The sequence below is a fragment of the Euleptes europaea genome, chromosome 3, assembly GCF_029931775.1.
Source record: "Euleptes europaea isolate rEulEur1 chromosome 3, rEulEur1.hap1, whole genome shotgun sequence".
NCBI lineage: Eukaryota > Metazoa > Chordata > Lepidosauria > Squamata > Sphaerodactylidae > Euleptes > Euleptes europaea.
In genome coordinates, this window is record NC_079314.1 from 92,912,475 (window position 1) to 92,930,415 (window position 17,941).

General features: G+C 43.2%; 1 protein-coding gene across 1 annotated transcript in view; it reads left to right on the plus strand.

Annotated features, from left to right (window-relative positions):
- TMPRSS6 (transmembrane serine protease 6) overlaps window positions 1-14,679 on the plus strand; it is a 44,675-nt gene extending 29,996 nt beyond the window's left edge. Inside the window, exons 12-18 of the mRNA XM_056847078.1 lie at window positions 1,944-2,042; window positions 7,592-7,705; window positions 9,255-9,371; window positions 10,253-10,421; window positions 13,041-13,312; window positions 14,222-14,358; window positions 14,518-14,679. Coding sequence (XP_056703056.1) covers window positions 1,944-2,042; window positions 7,592-7,705; window positions 9,255-9,371; window positions 10,253-10,421; window positions 13,041-13,312; window positions 14,222-14,358; window positions 14,518-14,679 — 1,070 coding nt within the window. The remainder of the gene's footprint in view (window positions 1-1,943; window positions 2,043-7,591; window positions 7,706-9,254; window positions 9,372-10,252; window positions 10,422-13,040; window positions 13,313-14,221; window positions 14,359-14,517) is intronic.
- Window positions 14,680-17,941: the final 3,262 nt, after the last annotated feature.

A 17,941-nucleotide genomic window follows, 5' to 3' on the forward strand; every position in this document is an offset into this window, starting at 1 on the left:
AGAGCAACAGGGAGAGGTGGAGAAACTTTCTGTAGCAAGTCAGTCTCAAGGAACAGAGAGTGTGTGGACGAGCTGTGGGTTCAGCTGGGCTGGAAGCAGGGTTGCCAACCTCCAGGTACTAGCTGGAGATCTCCCACTATTACAACTGATCTCCAGCCGATAGAGATCAGTTCACCTGGAGAAAATGGCCGCTTTGGCAATTGGACTCTATGGCATCAAAGTCTCTTTCCTCCCCAAACCGCGCCCTCCTTGGGCTCCGCCCCCAAAATCTCCCACTGATAGCAAAGAGGGACCTGGCAACCCTATTCCAGCCGACAGAGATCAGTTCACCTGGAGAAAAATGGTCACTTTGGCAATTGGACTCTATGGCATTGAAGTCCCTCCCCTCCCCAAACCCTGCCCTCCTCAGGCTCCACCCCCAAAATCTCCCGCTGATAGCGAAGAGGGACCTGGCAACCCTAGCTGGAAGCAACAGGGGGTCTCCTCCATTGCTCTGGGAATTGGTTGCAAGGCTGGCAGCTTTTCTTCCGTGTTTATTCGCTTTCATTCTCCTCTGCTTATATATTTGTAAATGGATTTGTAAATATATTTGTAAACATACATATATTTGTCAATATATGCCACAATGCCGTAAGCCTCCGGTCTTCCCTCATCCAACTAAACCATATAGTGCTACCCCTATGTCATGGGTCACCAACGTCTTATTTAATCAGAGCTACTTCTGAATCATGAAAAATACTCGCCCTCCCACACACACCCCAGCATGTTACTGAGTTTGTTCTGTTCTTGAAACAGAACACGGACTAAGAAAAACACCAGCTATCAGCTAAGCAGCACAGAGCAAAATCCAATGAAAGAAAAGCCTTTTTTAAAAGCCTGCAGCAGATCTTTTCGTAGTGTCCTTCTGGGCCATCTAAGGGATTCACAAACTACTCTGCAGCAGCTGGTGAGCCACTGGTAGCTTATGAGCAACCTGTTGGAGATCCTTGCTATAGCTTTTTCACCACTTGGAATGGGGGGGGGGGTTATCCTGGTTGAGAGGTTTTGCTATCTAGGGCATTATTGAATGTTTGGGGCGGGGTGGAGTCTTTTTACAGACATTTGGCATGCTGATTCAGCATCCCAGATTATGAAGAGGCACCTGGCAACCCTACCTGTGTCACTTTTGTGATTTAAATTACCCTCACAAACTGGCTATTTGCCTCACATGACACCAGTCCCTGCATGTTTCCCTGCTCAGAGCAAATAGCAGCTTTGGGAAAGGCGTTGATTCAGACTGGGTAAGTGGGACGGAGAAATGGTCAAACCTTCTCCCCTGTGCCGCTTCTGTGACAAGATTTTAAAAACGAAACACGTTAAGATCCTACTGCGGATTTCCAGCTGTCACATATTTTATGACTCTAGGGTAAACACAGTAGACTGTGAATTCGAATTTCCAGTGGCAGCCCAGGCCTTCTCAGGGCTCACTTGCAAATACTGAACACAAAAGCAATGTAAACACTCCAACTTGGGTCTGCTAGACCCACGGTTAAGGTTCCCTAAAACGAAAACCAGTTATGTGTCAAACCTGATCGTGTGAACATGACATTACAGCAATGCAGCCTGCCATAATTAACCATATATTGGTCATCATCAAATCTCACAGTGTTCCACGCTCTTCAAATGTATTTTAGGCAAGAAGTTATTAATTCCTCATTACACTCTAGAAGGAGTTTGCTAGTTTGATGAACCCTCTAGATCTTATCAAGCCATGCAGATGTGTTTTGGAAAGGCTGTGAGTCCCTCTTGTGTTCTCATGCCTCCACATTTTATAATGGATTTGTTTGTTGTGCAAATGGAACTTGAGGAAGTAACTCTGAAATATATAAGATGCAGCTATAAAACCTTCCAACCATTGAACTGATTTTTGGTTTCGCAAACTCTCTCTTTCTTTTGTTTTAAAGCATGTCCCGGAGAGGCCCTTTGTTCTGTGAATGGTTTGTGCGTCCCAGCTTGTGATGGGATCAAAGACTGCCCTAATGGACTTGATGAAAGAAACTGTGGTAAGAGACCTCTTACTGGACTGGATCCAGCGATGTGCAAGCAGAAACATAAACGGGCTGGGCGCAGTTCCGCTGGCATATGATCTTGTGCAACATCTAGTGCTTTCCTCCCTATATATTATTAGGGTTCCCAACCTCCAGGTACTGGCTGGAGATCTCCCGCTATTACAACTGATCTCCAGTCGATAGAGATCGGTTCATCTGGAGAAAATGGTCACTTAGGCAATTGGTCTCTATGGCATTGAAGTCCCTCCCCTCCCCAAACCCCGCCCTCCTCAGGCTCCGCCCCAAAAACCTCCCGCTGGTGGCAGAGAGAGACTTGGTAACCCCATATATTATAGTGCTAAAAAATTGTTTGCACAAGATCTTGCGCAAGGAGAAACACAAGTGATGGCTATAGTAACTTTGCCTTAGTACAAGCGGCTATCACGGTCTTTTTCTTGCCTTTCTGCTTGCTTAAGAGCTTTTGTGCAAGTGGAAATTTTGTACTAGATCCAGTCCATTATTTCCATTCTTTCCGCATCACAATTTGGTTGCCTTCACTACTGAATGATAACATCCATCTCTGGGCAGATGTTTTAGTCTGCTAGACCTAAGACTGAACTCTGGAAGGGAGAGAAGAACTTGGGGAGAGGCTGCACCTCTGTCTCAGAACACATCATTCCGATGTCTCAGGCTTCTCCAATTAAAAGATCTCAGACATTGGGAGCAGGTGCTGCGGAAGAGATGTCTGAGATGTTGGCGAACCACTTCTGGTCAGAGTACACAATAGTGAGCCAGATAGAGCGATGGTCTGACTTGATATTAGGGTTGCCAGGTCACCCTTTGCCATCAGTGGGAGCTGTTTGGGAGGGGGGATGATTTGCAAGCACACAGGGCGCACACACAGTAATGTCTCTTCTGGGGTAAACCTGGAAGTGACGTGGACGCTCCAGCACATCCATAAAAAAACTATGGAAACCATAGAGGTCTTGAAGGAATGTGTTAGAATGTCCCCTTCAAACCAGGAAGCGTCGGGGACATAAGAACATAAGAAAGGCCCTGCTGGATCAGACCAAGGCCCATCAAGTCCAGCAGTCTGTTAACACAGTGGCCAACCAGGTGCCTTTAGGATGCCACAAACAAGACGACTGCAGCAGCACCATCCTGCCTGTGTTCCACCGCACCCAAAATAATAGGCATGCTCCTCTAGGTATGCAGTATGAGCAGTATCCATTCTAACTAATAGCCATGAATACCCCTCTCCTCCATGAATATGTCCACTCCCCTCTTAAAGCTCTCCAAGCTGGCAGCCATCACCACATCCTGGGGCAGGGAGTTCCACAATTTAACTATGCGTTGTGTGAAAAAATATTTCCTTTTATCTGTTTTGAATCTCTCGCTCTCCAGCTTTAGCAGATGACCCCGTGTTCTAGTATTATGGGAGAGGGAGAAAAACTTCTCCCTGTCCACTCTCTCCAAACCATGCATAATTTTTTTCCATAAAATTTTTATTATTTTTAAAATATTTTACTGTCTGGTACTTTTCAACAACACATTCATTTCATAAATCATACAATAAAAAACTTTAACAGTGTCATCGAAAAGCATATTCATCTATTAATGAAAAGATATTCAAATAAGAGACTTCCCCCTCACCTTCCTCCATCTTGCTATAAATTTATCTATTCTTTTGCAAAGAAGTTCTAATCCAGAAAAATACATCAAGCTTGATTACTAAGTTAATTCTAAATTATTCAATTCATTTACAATTAGTACTTGTTTATTATTGATTTCATATATAGTAACAGATTTTATTTCAAAACCGTTCTTAAGATAAAAGGATTAGATCAGTAAATACAAAATTCCCTAGTCATCATTTAAATCCCTGTTTAGCCCTCTGTTTCTCTCTATCACCCATAAACTGCATGTTTCCTTTTAGTTTTGTTCTTGCTGTGAATTTTTGTTTTTCCAACACTTCTGTTATTTTTGATGTCCTGTCTTTTTTGTCCAGATGTCAAGGCCAACTCCTTTTTCTCCTCTTCTTGTTGATGTTGTGGCTCCTGGTTAAGGCCAGCTAGATCTTTTTCATAGTTCTTCAAAAAGTTTTTTACTTCCTCCTGTGAAGTGATAGTAAATCTGACCTCTTTGTAGGTAAAAGTGAGTCCCTGTGGGAAGATCCAGCAGAATCTTATTCCATTCTTCTTCAATGTCCCAGTAAATTCTTTGTACATATTTCTCTTCATCATCAAATGTCGTGGGATATCCTTAAGAATGATAAGAGGATTTCCATTCACAGACAAAGGATTATCATAGAGGGTTTGCATAATATAATCTTTCATCCTTATATCATAAAAGGAAATCATAATATCTCTTGCCTTTGTCTTCTCCAGACTGGTGGGTAAAGGAATTCTATATACTTTGTTTATTGCATAATCCAGATCTTGTTCACTTATATGAATCAGGTCAGCCAACGATTTTATGATAGTTATTCTGGTACATCCCATTGCTTCTGGAAAATTGCGAAGACGTACGTTCCATTGTCTTAATTTTAACTCCATAGTAGCAGTTGGTCTAAAACATTTTCTTGTTGGAAATGTATAGCTTGAATTTGATTACCTTGAAGTATCTGTTTATTTTTAATATCTTTCTGTTCTTCAATTGCCTTTTTAATTGAAGTATCCATTTTTCCCATGTCAGTTTTCATTGTAGATATTTGAGATTTCATATTTGTAATTTCGCTTGCCAAAATGTCCAATTTCTGACTAGTCTGGTTGGTAGTTTGAGTTAGACTAGTCAATATGTTGGTTAGCTGAGCCAGACGTTGAGATTGTTGCTCATATTGTTTAGTAAAGGCATCCATGTATTTTGTTAACATTTCCTGTATTTTCTCGTCGGCCTTTCCCATGTTTATTTCTGAAAATAGTTCTAATAATTCACCAATATCAAGAAGTGCTGTTCTAAATATGTTGGCAGGGTCCAAGACCTTGTAGTGGTTCTATTCATCAATTATACAGGTCCCGGGATTAAATGGCTGTAAATTCTTCTCTCCGCTGTAAAACAATTAGTGTTGTTGTAAAGGACCATCAAGTTTTATTGACACTCTGCTCGATTGTAAAAGAAGGGGGTGAGCTGGGCATTATTTAAATCGCGGACCTTCGGCTGTCTTGTTTTCCAGTAGTAGGAATATGTTGCGTGTTGCACAATAAAGACACACTCAAGCCCTGCGATTTTCCTCTATGATCTTTCCCTTTCAGTCTCGATGGTTTTCTTTGATGAATTGGAAAGACGTCATCTCCAGAGGAATTTAGCCCATTCGCTCCCATCCCTTTTAACACCTCGGCTTCTAATTGGTAGCTAGAGTGTCTGTCAGCCGTCCCGTTTGTTATGCCAAAGTGGAGATCGAATAGATAAGGCTCCTGCCGTTCAACTATAGTCTTTTTAAACAAACAAAGTCACTTATATTCTGGACAGAGAGATGCAGATTGCATTGATGATTGTTACGATCTTCCAGAGCTTCAATTTCAAGGTAAAGACAAAAGAATTCTTGCAACTTACTCAGATGTTGGATGATAAGGTTACGGTGATGATAATTTTCTTAGATGGTGATTGAAGGGGGAGGACTGAACCTTGATTACCCATGAAATGTTCCGGCGATGACTTTCCCTTGCCCGCAGGACCGGCATCAAAACTTCCGAGGGGCTTAGGAGCCTCCCTCGGAGAGTTCTGGAGGTCAAACCGCATAAGTGGCTGCAGGGAATTCCTGCTTCCCAAGTCCACTGTTTAGGACCGGGTTGAGGTGCTATTTAGCACCCCAATTTGAACATTTCTTGGATTGTTCCTGGAGTGTCCAGGAAACATGGCGCTCAGCCCAGCAGCCCCAGCAGGAAGTCCCCCAAACCATGCAGAATTTTATAGACCTCTATCATGTCTCCCCTTAGCCGCCTTCTTTCCAAGCTAAACAGCCCTAAGCATCCTAACCGCTCCCCATAGGACAGTTGCTCTAGTCCCTTAATCATCTAGTCCCTTAAACACTCTGGCATATTCCTCCAAAAACTCTGGTTTCCATAGAGTTTTTAAAGGGATGTGCTAGAGTGTCCCCATCACGTCTGTGTTTACTTCAGAAGGGACGTTATTGTGCTACCCTTCAGCTGGCCTGTTTCCCCTGTTGGCAGCTGAGGGACAGGGGGCAGGCCTGTTAATTGGCGGGCAATTACCCGCCATTAACAGGAACCTGGCAACCCTACTTGGTATACGGCAGCTTTAGATGCTGTTCATACACTTCCAAGACGACCATCTGCTCCATTCAGGAAGTGGCATTTACTGTTTGCTGCATCTTCATTCCGTAACGAGCAAGATATTATAATTATTCTCCTGTTAAAATAAAGCGAAAGAACTTGGACTCAGTGATCCTGGTTCATGCAAGGCCATTGTGTATATCTGAGGGTGTTGGTTTTGGACATGGGGGGTCAGCTTCTGATCCCATCCCTTGCCCAAAGAGCAAACTAGGTGAGTTGGCCACTATGGTCTCTTTAAATTGATCCACGTGGCAACTGCTTTCACAATGCAAGACCCACCCACTAGATCAAAATCTTGCCTTTCATTATATCAAGGCCTGCTTCTGTCTGTATTGTATAGCCTGCTGCTTAAGAGTATTTTCCCATGCCCTCCTCTCTGAACTCCCACATGCAGAGGTGAGGCAAATGGCAACCAGATACAGGGCTTTTTCTGTGGTGGCACTTCACCTTTGGAATGCCCTCCCTGGAGGCTCACCTGGCATGCTTTCCTTTAGACTCCTGGCTAAAACGTTTCTCTTTACCCAAGCTCTTAACCAAAGGGTTCCATCTCTCAAAGCTATTTTTTGTTCTGGTCCTAGCCTGAGAATGTCTTGGTCAATGTTATTTTAGACTGCTCTAGTTTATGGGCTTTTATTGGCATATTTTCATTTTGACTTTCATTTGACTTTTTGTTTATTTATTTCATTGACTTGTTTTTATTGACTCGTTTTTATTGTTTTCATTAGTGTAATTTTTTTTTTATAAACTGCCTCAAGCAGGTCCGGAGAGGTGGCAGGCCCATTTTCTAAATAAATAAAAAATTCGGAAGCTTCCATATGAATACTACATGTGAAAATCGCCCATCTTGTATTCTCTTTAATGCAACACAACACCCTTTGATTAAAAACAACTGAGAGAGGCATCGGTTGCGATTATTAAGAATGGTCAGGCTCATGGTGCGAAGGTATAGTTCTCAGCAAGTACTCCTAGTTCAGACCATGGGTCCATTTAGAGCAGTACCTGTTAGTCTTGCAGACAGAAGCTCTCCAGGGTCTCACATAGTGGCCCTTGAAACACACACGGTGCTCTACCACTGCTCCCTGCCGTCTGGAGATTAAATGGGTTTGCCTCATACATACAACAACACATGTGATCGAACGATTTCTCTCTGAGCAGGTTGCCCTGAGCTTGGTATCCATTGCTGTAGCATTGTCAAAAAAAATAAAAAATGCTGGTGTCCTTTTCTTCCCTTTCTCATGTACTCCTCTCTTCTTGTGTTTTGAAATTTGTCAGTATGCCCTGCAAAATTCCAGTGTCATGAGGACAGCACGTGCCTAGAGTTCTCCAGGGTCTGTGATAAACATCTGGACTGTATCAATGGGAGCGATGAGGAACGGTGCAATGAAGGTATGGGTCAGTACTAAGTTTAGACCATTGGTTTCGATGCTGGGGTGTCGGTGAAGCATCTCCTCAGAACTTACTGCCTTGCATTCGACATAGACTGCAGAGACATTCTTCTGAGTCTGCTAACAGGAGAAGAATTCAAATGCCACTATATTGCCATGAGCACTCCATCTGACCATACCAGCCAGACCAAATATTCTCCCTTAGAGTAGGCTGGAACCAAAGAAAGACTGGGTAAAACCAGAAATTTATAAACAGTTCAATCAATTCTCAGTAGGAAAAAAATATCAGTTGCAATCAGAAGAAATCCATGGTGTGTTCTCAAAGCACAGGCCTTAGGAGTGTGAACAAGGAAGGAAATATCCTGTAGATGATGTGCTTTTATCTATCCTCAAGCATGAGATCAGGACTACTGTCAGAAATAGGATGCTGGCCTAGTTGTCAGATCTGGAATGTTTATTTTGTATCATACAGCGATTAATCAAATCTTCATAATTCTCTTTGAATCCATTATCCATTCCTTGAAGTTTCAAGAACTCATAAAAATGCTCTGGAATAAGTTGTTTTCAGTCATTATGTTTGGAGGGTATCCATCCAAGCATACCGGAAGCAGGTGCTACCCACAATCCTTTATTTTGTCTGAATAGATCACGATGGCTAGCCGGGTTTGTCTGTAGTAGTAGACAAGAGCAAGAGTCCAGTAGCACCTTAAAGACTAACCATCATCATCAATTTTATTAATGTTTTAGTCATAGACCTTAAAGACTAACAAAATTTCTGGCAGGGTATGAGCTTTTGTGAGTCTCAGCTCACTTCTTTGGTTACAGCTAGAATATGAGTCCATCTGTCCTTAAGTAGAGAAGAGTAAATTCAGAATTTGTCTGAATAGGACACCACACATATTTTCAGCATCAGTATATGCTACAGAAAATGCACACGGTGCCCTGTTTAGGCAAAATAGAGACCAGACATATCGGGAGGACGATGATACAGCATGCTCCCACTATGCATGGCTGGATACCCCCAAATGTAATGAGTGAAAGACTAGCCTATAAAAAGACTCGCAAGTCAAGAAGACCTTATTCCTGATATGTTAGTTTTGCACTGGAAGGGAATTTTAATTAATGTATTTGCACTGTTATGATTGTCAGAACAGTGGACAAACAAGAAATTGACAATAACATTTTCTGCACAGAATTTGTCATAATGGTAGGTTCACTACTCTGTCCAATACTTCCACCCCCATCCTTTTATTTTATTTTTTAACTGACAGGAATTCTTGGCCTGAGGTAACACTTAATCATACAGTCCCTTACCTGTACTCTGAAGTGCTATAGCCTGAGGATGGCTGTACCATACGAAAGTATACATCAGCCTTTGATATCAATTATAAGGCCTTTGAACAGTAGTTATGCGATTTTCACATTCACAGCAACCAACAAACTGTTAGGTAAGTGTTTGGTAACTGAAATAGTACTAGTGACAATAGGAATCGTAGTTATAACAGAAGAACTAACTTATCTCCTTCTGCCCCCACCCCATATGTCTCCAGGAGTTCCCTGCAGCCCTTTCACCTACCAATGTGCTGACAAGAGCTGTGTAAAGAAACCCAACCCTCGTTGCGACTCCGTTCCTGACTGCAAGGATCACTCTGATGAGATGAACTGTGGTGAGCATTTTATGAGAGAAGACGTGCTCGAGAAATGTCTTTGTTATATCTAAGATTAAACGGAATGGCTCAAAAGGTAGCAAATCCAGGCCATGCACAGACAACGTAGGGCTATTTACTATTACATATCCTGGGACTTCCACGAGAATACAGAATATTATTTTGTAAATTACCAAAACAACATGGGGGAAATAGCCAGGAGATATCGAACCTTGCGAACACATGAGAGTCAGTTAAATCAAAAAGGGTGGGGGAGGAATTAGTACCGCAGGGTTTGTAGAATCATGGGGAAATAATTGCCAAATTGTACCTCCTTCCTGGAGTTCCTCCAACCTGCAGGCAGTCAACACAGCAGTTCTAAGCAGAGTTACACCCAAAGTCTACTGAAGTAAGTCAGCTTAAAACTAAAGTTGTAACTCTTCATAGGATTGCACTGTGAAATAGAGAAGTTCCCATTTCTTTTAGTGGTATTGGCAGAAGAGTATTAAAAAGATCACTGTATCTTAGGCTGATGGTATCAGGCTCCTAGGTAGCGATTGTGGTTTGCTATTGGGATGAGCCTTCTAAGACAGCTGGGGACCTTCAAGGAGGTAATACTGACTCACCTGCTGGGTCATGACCACTTGTAGAGCCACCCTAAATTTGCTATCTGAGGCAGTCCTGGTAACCATAAATTTTATTTAATGAAGTCACAAAGGAAAACTTGAACTAGATTTTTCTGCAGCCGTGACCTTTGAAATCCCAAATCGCTTCTGTTGTAAAGAGCCAAGAAACAGATGTCAAACAATTACATTTTAAAAATCTGGCTTTGTATCCTGTTCCTTTTGCACTTGCCTTCCTTCTGGAGATCATTCTGGGTTTTTTTTTTCCTGTCTCCTCAGATTGTGGACTGCGGGGTCCAGTTAATCGGATTGTGGGGGGTGTTGATGCACTTGAAGAGGAGTGGCCGTGGCAAGCCAGCCTGCAGGTTCGTGGACACCATGTTTGCGGCGGAACACTGATTGCAGACCGCTGGGTGATCACCGCTGCGCATTGTTTCCAGGAAGACAGGTGACAGTGGGAAGGGGAGCTGAGGGAATCTTGAGTACTGTTCCCACTGCTTGCTGAGTTGTGCTCAGGCCAGGTCTTCATATTATGTGGGACATCTTTAAGGCTTAGGGTTGTCAACCTCCAGGTACTAGCTGGAGATCTCCAGCTATTCCAACTGATCTCCAGTTGACAGAGATCAGTTCACCTGGAGAAAATGACCGCTTTGGCAATTGGACTCTATAGCACTGAAGTCCCTCCCCAAACCCCAACCTCCTCAGGCTCTGCCCCAAAAACCTCCCTCTGGTGGCGAAGAGGGACCCGGCAACCCTATTAAGGCTTCCAAGAAGCTGTGAGAGGATTAAAATTAGATTGGAAGCATGATGCTGGGTGGTGAGGGGGTCGATTATTTCCTCTGCATGGTTTTAGTATCTGTCTAGCACATTTCCCCCCACCCTCTTCCAACACAGCTCCAAGAGGCATATGTGGTTCTCGTTCAACCACTTTATCATCTTAACAAACCTGCTAGGTGGATTAGACTGAGACAGTGTGACTGGTGTGAGATCTGTACCCCTTAAAATTGCAGATGGAGACACAGCAGATTGTATGCTCCTACATGCATAGAAATTCCCTCCACATAGAAAATTTGCTTGTCAGGGAGAAGATTAGATTGGAATTCATCTCTTTGCATTTTCTATGTGGAAGGATTTTTTTTAATGCAGAGGAGAGTTCGTTTATTTGACTGGTAGAGTCCAACAGACCACCTCAGTGAGAAATAGCTTTAATTAGGCAATGAGCATGATGCTCCAAGCACTCACTTCTGTTTGATGGAGACTTTAACATTTACAGAACTGGACATTTTTAATATCACGAAAGAAGGAGCCTAGCGGGAACTACACATGGAGATCCAATGTTGTTTTCATAATGGGTAGGCTTTGGTGAGCAAGTAGTATTTCAGGAAGGACTGGAGATAATTCTAAGAGCTGAGAAATATGTTATTGTTTGTCATGCACCACTTATCTTCACAGATGTTTTACAAGTATTATATTTGGGTCATTCCCCCCTACCCACAATTACTCGGAGAAGTACCAGTTCTAGAACCCTTCTCTTGGGGAGACACAGATGCCACCTTAGTTGTTTAGGCATGGGAGTTTTACCTGATGTTTGTTGCTCGCTGGACCCACACTTTCCTGTTGGGAATCTATGCACCAGCAGTCTCCAAGCTCAAATCAAGTCCCTACCCCTTGAAATGCTGCTTTGTAATTGGCTTACTTTGTAGTGCTTACTGTGAGAGAAAAGTCCCCCCCTGAAACCCAATTACTGCATAAAAAAGCATTTTAAGAACAAATACCGGAGCTACCTGAAAGAAGGGGGAGGGAGAAATCCAAGCCATGTTTCTAAAATCCTTTCTTCTGCTCAAAAAGAACTCCCAGAAAGCAGGAAGCATTTTAATCCCTGCCCCTTGACATGCTGCTTTGTAATTGGCTGCATGCTTTCTGTGAAAGAAACTAAGCTTCTGTGTCCCACGCTTTGCCTTATGCATGGGAATTTCACCCAGGCTGAGCTCAGGGGAGATGGAAGGATCGGGTTAACTGAGGAACGAGAAGTCCCTGGATTTATGAGGGCTGGCAGCGAGGTCATCTCTAATGGATGGAAAACTCATGCATAACTCCAAGGAACAACCAAGACAGACAGGGGGCAAATGTGAGTGAAAGTACCCATGCATAAATGACCCTTGTAACAAATGGCGACATCCAGATCAGTATTAAACCTTTTCAAAGAAGTCAGTAGGTTTAGAAGGGTGTAACTATGCTTAGGATTGTACTGTAAGCAGCCCAGTTTTTGGTACTTCTTCACTTGTTTTGAGAATTTTGGGGAAAACAGGATCCAATAAATTCATGGAGAATACGCCTATCAATAGCAATTAGCCATAACTATTAAAAACAGAGTGCTCATGTGGAAGTACAGCGTACCACTGATTGCTGATACTGGAACAAACAGCTGGTGAGGTCTGTCACCATCCTGCCAATCGTTTTCTCAGGGATATATGACTGGCTGCTGTTGAATATACAGCCCCTGGCTGGTTGGACCTTAGCACTGATCAAGCAAGGCAATTGTAATATATAAGCTTCCATGTCACAGAGATTTAGGGAGGGAAGCAGTGTAGAGATCTTCTGCCGTAGTACGCTCATATGGACAGACTTGCATCGCAGAGTATGCAGGTTGCGTTTGGATCCCCACCCTGTGTAATACATTCCTCAGCGTTGCACATGGACAGTGCCCAGTTTGGTTCAGGGCTGTGGTCCATGTGGAGAAAGAGGGGGTGCTATTGGGGAAACCCACATGTATCGCAGGAAGTTTCCCCAGATAGCGAATTGAGACTGTTTCACTTAGGAAAATGGCACAGGGTGGAAGGCTGAAGGCCCTTCTCCACATGTGCTGCAGTTTTGCTCTCAATCAGGTACTGCACACATGGGAATTAAGGAGAACCTGCAGCTCACATGTTTTGGGTTATGTCTGATGTGGGGCTTGGGCCCCAAACCCAACCTAAGGTGTGATATACTGTCACGTGGTCCTGCATTTCCTCAGGCACCCTGTAGGATGATCATGTTGCAATCTTGGCCTCCCCATTGTGCCTTGCAGACTGGCTTCTCCCACTGTCTGGACGGTCTACCTTGGCAAGTATTTTCTGAACATCACTAGCCACAACGAGGTCTCCTTCAAGGTGAGCCGCATCCTGCAGCATCCTTATTACGAGGAGGACAGCCATGACTATGATGTTGCCCTGCTGCAGCTCGACCATCCCGTTGTCTATTCCTCTTCCATCCGACGCATCTGCCTGCCTGCAAGCTCCCACCTCTTTGAGGCTGGCCTCTTCTGCTGGATCACTGGCTGGGGAGCAGTCAAGGAAGGAGGTACTTGCAGCGTGTGTCTCTTTATGGGCCCCAACCAAATGTCTTTATTTGAAACTAACCAATCTTGGGATACTGTGTCAGCCCAAGCATTACAGATCATGGTGTCTATAACAGCAGTGCTATGTTGCCTGTTCAATCCAAAATTAATTTAGCACCATAGGATAGTATATAAAACAGAATGTGGTAACTTCTGGGTTTGCAGCAAGGGCTCTTTTGCTCCCCTTAGTGGATCTTTGTATAAATTGCAAAAATAGCAAAATATTGATGGTATGTTAAAAATACCAAGCTATTTCACAATCAAAATATTTTAAACTGTGGTCTTAATTTGAACGCTGCGCAGTTCGATATTTTTTAAAAGAAAATTCCAAACTTAATGCAGATTTGAAAATGTTATTTTAAAAAACAACAACAAATCTTCTCAGTAGCTGATCTTTTGAAGATAAAAAGCCCTTTAGGACATTTCAAGTTGAAACTCTAGGAATGTCAAAGTAAAACAAAAATAACTGGGGAACTTTGAAAGTTAACCCTTGACCTCCCTTGGATAGATACTTCCCACACTGGCTAGGAAATGGCATGACCTGCATCTTTTAAGTCTTTTCTGTTGAATACCTACAACCTTTTGCCTGAGGCAAGGAAAGGCATTCTGGTGCTCTCCAGAACTAGGTCTCAAAAGCCACCGGGCAGACATTGGCCAGGCCTTGTATCAGTGTCTAGAGAGGGACAGTCACATTGCATATTCTTCGAGTGAAGCATACATGTGGGAGGGAGCAATCCACAGGAAATTTGTGCTCCACAAGCCCATTGAATATGGAGAAAAATGTGTGTTGGGGGAAACTTCATACAAAGGGGAGAGGTGGATTTGCTCCTTGCTTTCCCCCCCCCCCTTTTCATCTTTTGCCCCTCACCCAGGTCCCACCAGTAAGGTCTTGCAAAAGGCAAATATATCTCTAGTGCAACAGGATGTCTGCAATGAAGTCTATCACTACCGGGTCACACCCAGAATGCTTTGTGCCGGCTACCATGACGGAAAGAAGGATTCTTGTCAGGTAACTTTGCACCCGTTTTTGCCATTCCTAAATAAGCTTGTTGGGGCTTGCGCAGCTGCATGTAACCCATGGAGCAAAGCATATATAAATATTTCCACCTGCTTCCTTCTGAAGATTCCTTCTTTCAGACCAGATTATGGCTGATTTTTTTTTCCCTAGGGTGACTCTGGAGGACCTCTTGCCTGCCAGGAGCCTAGCGGCAGGTGGTTCCTGGCTGGTCTGGTGAGCTGGGGCCTGGGATGTGCACGCCCCAATTACTATGGAGTCTACACCAGAATCACCTCAGTGATGAGCTGGATGAAGCAGGCCATGATGAGCTAAATGATGCCCCACCCCCTCTTCTTTACACTGTGAAACTCCATAGGCTGCCTGGAGGCACCACCTGTAGGACCCAACATACCTTTTAATGTTCTGGACTGCAGGAACATTCCACATTGGACCAAATCCCATCTGATTTTCAAGGGTTGAATGTCAAGGTAGTTTCAGTGCAGGAGAAGGAGGGGCCTTACGAGGACAGTTTTTCAGGCAGATCCAAAATGTGGGCAACCCTTACAATGAGGAACAATTGTGAGGTATGGTTCTCTGCCATTATCTGTCTGCCTTTCATATTGGCACCAAAAGGTAGCAATTATGGTTGGTTTGTAAGGTAGTCAGGACTGCACCGCCTTGGAGAAGAAATGTCTTCTGATATGGAAGGTGGAGGTTATAACTGGAAGCCCTTCTAGCCTCCCTTGTGGAAATACTTTGTGTTTTTTTAAGCTGCATTTATAACACGTAGTTCGTATGTACACTGGAAGATAAGGGTAAGGAAGACCCTGAGTAGATGGCTGTTGGGGGTGGGTGGAAGAGATGATTTTCATGTGAATTGTGTGTGGCAATTATTCAATGAAAAAAATCCCATCATGGGGCTGCCTAAAGACCAGATGACAGCCCTTACAGGACCCCATGTGGCTCAGCTGGAGAAGTCCTTCTGAAAATTCCTTCTTGAACATTCACCTGAAGCTGCCTAATACTGAGTCAGACCATTGGTCTGTCAAGGTCAGTGTTGTTTTCTTGGACTGGCAGCAGCTCTCCTGAGTCTCAAGTCTTCCACTTCATCTGCTACCTGATCCGCTTAAGTGGAGATGTTGGGGACTTAATTGGGGACCTTCCACATGCAAAGCAGATAACTCTGCCACTGAACCACAGCCCCTTCCCCTGACTTCTGCTGCTCCACATAAGCCCATGTATCTTAATTAACTGATGTTCAGGTTTGCATTTCTATCCATCACCAGTACACCCTTATTAGCTCTACCTAGCCTTCCGCACGGCTGAATTAGTTTGTGGGGGAGCTGCTTTTGGCTTTGAGGCCTACACTAGTCTTGCCTCCTCTTCCAAAGGACACCATCATTCCAGATACAACCAGAATTCAGGTTCTCACATTTTTGAATGCAAGTGACTTTTTGTTATCACCTTATAGAATCATAGAGTTGGAAGGGGCCATACAGGCCATCTAGTCCAACCCCCTGCTCAATGCAGGATCAGCATAGAGCATCCCTGGCAATTGTTTGTCCAGCCTCTGCTTAAAGACTGACAGTGAGGGGGAGCTCACCACCTCCCTAGGTAGCTCATTCCACTGTCGAACTCATACTGTAAAAAATATTTTCCTAATATCCAGCTGCAACTTTTCTGCCTGCAATTTAAACCCATTATTGCAAGTTCTATCCTCTACTGCCAACAGGAACAGCTCCCTGCCCTCCTCTAAGTGACAACCCTTCAGATACTTAATGAGAATGATTGTGTCCCCCTTCAAACTTCTCTTCTTCAGACTAAACATTCCCAACTCCCTCAGCCTTTCCTCACAGGGCCTGGTCATGGGGTTTGGTCACAGAGATACTTACCTGTACTGGATCGTGAATTCACTTTAATATTTAAGTTTTAAATGTCCATATTTCTTACTAAAAGGAAGCAGCATTAATACCAATATACTTTCAGTCTATGAAAATTGCTTTGCACAGAAACGATACTGCTTGTTCCTTGTAACATAGTTTGCCTTTGCCTCTTTGTCATGGGATTGAAGAAGGTAATCTTGTACAGCCTGACCCTGTGGTGTTTACTCTGAAGGCTCAATGTGCTCAATAGAGTTTGTAATCAAGGACAAGTGTGCATTTTAGGAATGCAGCCCACTTCCTTGTTTGAAAATGTGATGAAATAAAAGATTCATCAGCACACAGAGACATAAAATATCACTGTACTGTATTGATTTTATATGGGGAATGTGAAAAATTATTTTTCTGTGAAAAGTCCAGGTTTACACTTGTTTAACTGTCATGGCACCTAAACAAGGAACATGTGAATTAAGTAGTTCCATTCAAGGGCACCAGAAAAATCATAGCATCCTTCATCTCCATACCCCCAACCATTTTCAAGGACTCTAGCAGAATACATGACAAACCAGTTTGATGCTGGTACAAGTGTGTACTGACCATGTGGACAAAGAACTTTGTATCATCACAGACAGCAATGTTGGCCTTCTGCTACCCAGAGGAACTGGTCATCTTGTCTCACATTACTCACAAGGGTGTACTGTAGCCTGAGCAACATCTGCAGCATCAGATAGTCTTCCACACGCCATTCCAACATGAAATTTGTTCCTGGGTGTACATTCAAAACATGCTCAGTTCCAAACCTACTGTAGCTCAAAAGTTAAGTTTACCATTAGATATATTCATGAGAGAATCATTTTGTGGGCCTTCCAGGTGAGAATGGCTGGGGGCAAAAGGCACCAGTATGTGTTGCATGCAAACGGGTTCCTTTAGCACAAACACAGAGCTCATTCACACAATGTGTGCTATGCACCATCAAGTTGCTTCCAACTTATGACAACTCTATACATTACTTCCAAAATGTCCTATAATTGACAGACTTGCTCAGGTCTTGCAAACTGAAGGCCATAGCTTCCTTTATCGAGTCCCACTCATGTTTAAATATTATTCTAGTTTTAAAATTTATTTTAAGCTGTCAGTTGTCTGGTTTTATGGTCTATGTCTTTATGTTCAGCTGTGTTTTTAATGCTGGATTTTAATTAATATTTTAATATTCTGTTTTTGTTATTATTTTGTAATCCTCCTCAAGCAGATTCCTGGAGAGGCGGTACAGACATTTTAAAAAATAAACAGATAAATAATAGCAGCTACCCATTACGTGCTCTTTTGAGCTCAGGGGAATAGACAGAAAGTCAGCTATATGATTGGGCCCAGATTCCTTATTAATGAGGCTATGGCTTCTAATGAAGAAGAAATTTCCCAATGGGTATGCAAACAGTGGTAGGACAGACAAAAACAGAGACATTGTCATACCTGGACATTGAGAAGTCTGTGATAACAAGAGGTTTCAAGAAGAAATAGCACAAGCTGAGAAGAACTATTGCAAGTTCTATCCCAGAACCTGTAGCCCATGGTGAGATACAGAAGAAGGCAGCCTTTATTGATGGGAGAGATATGAGAATGGTGGACCTTGTGGGGCTGAAGATTTTAATATATTTGGGCTTTAGCCAGTTCTGCTCTGCAAGTGAAGTGTACTTGGATGTAGAATTTGTGTCCCA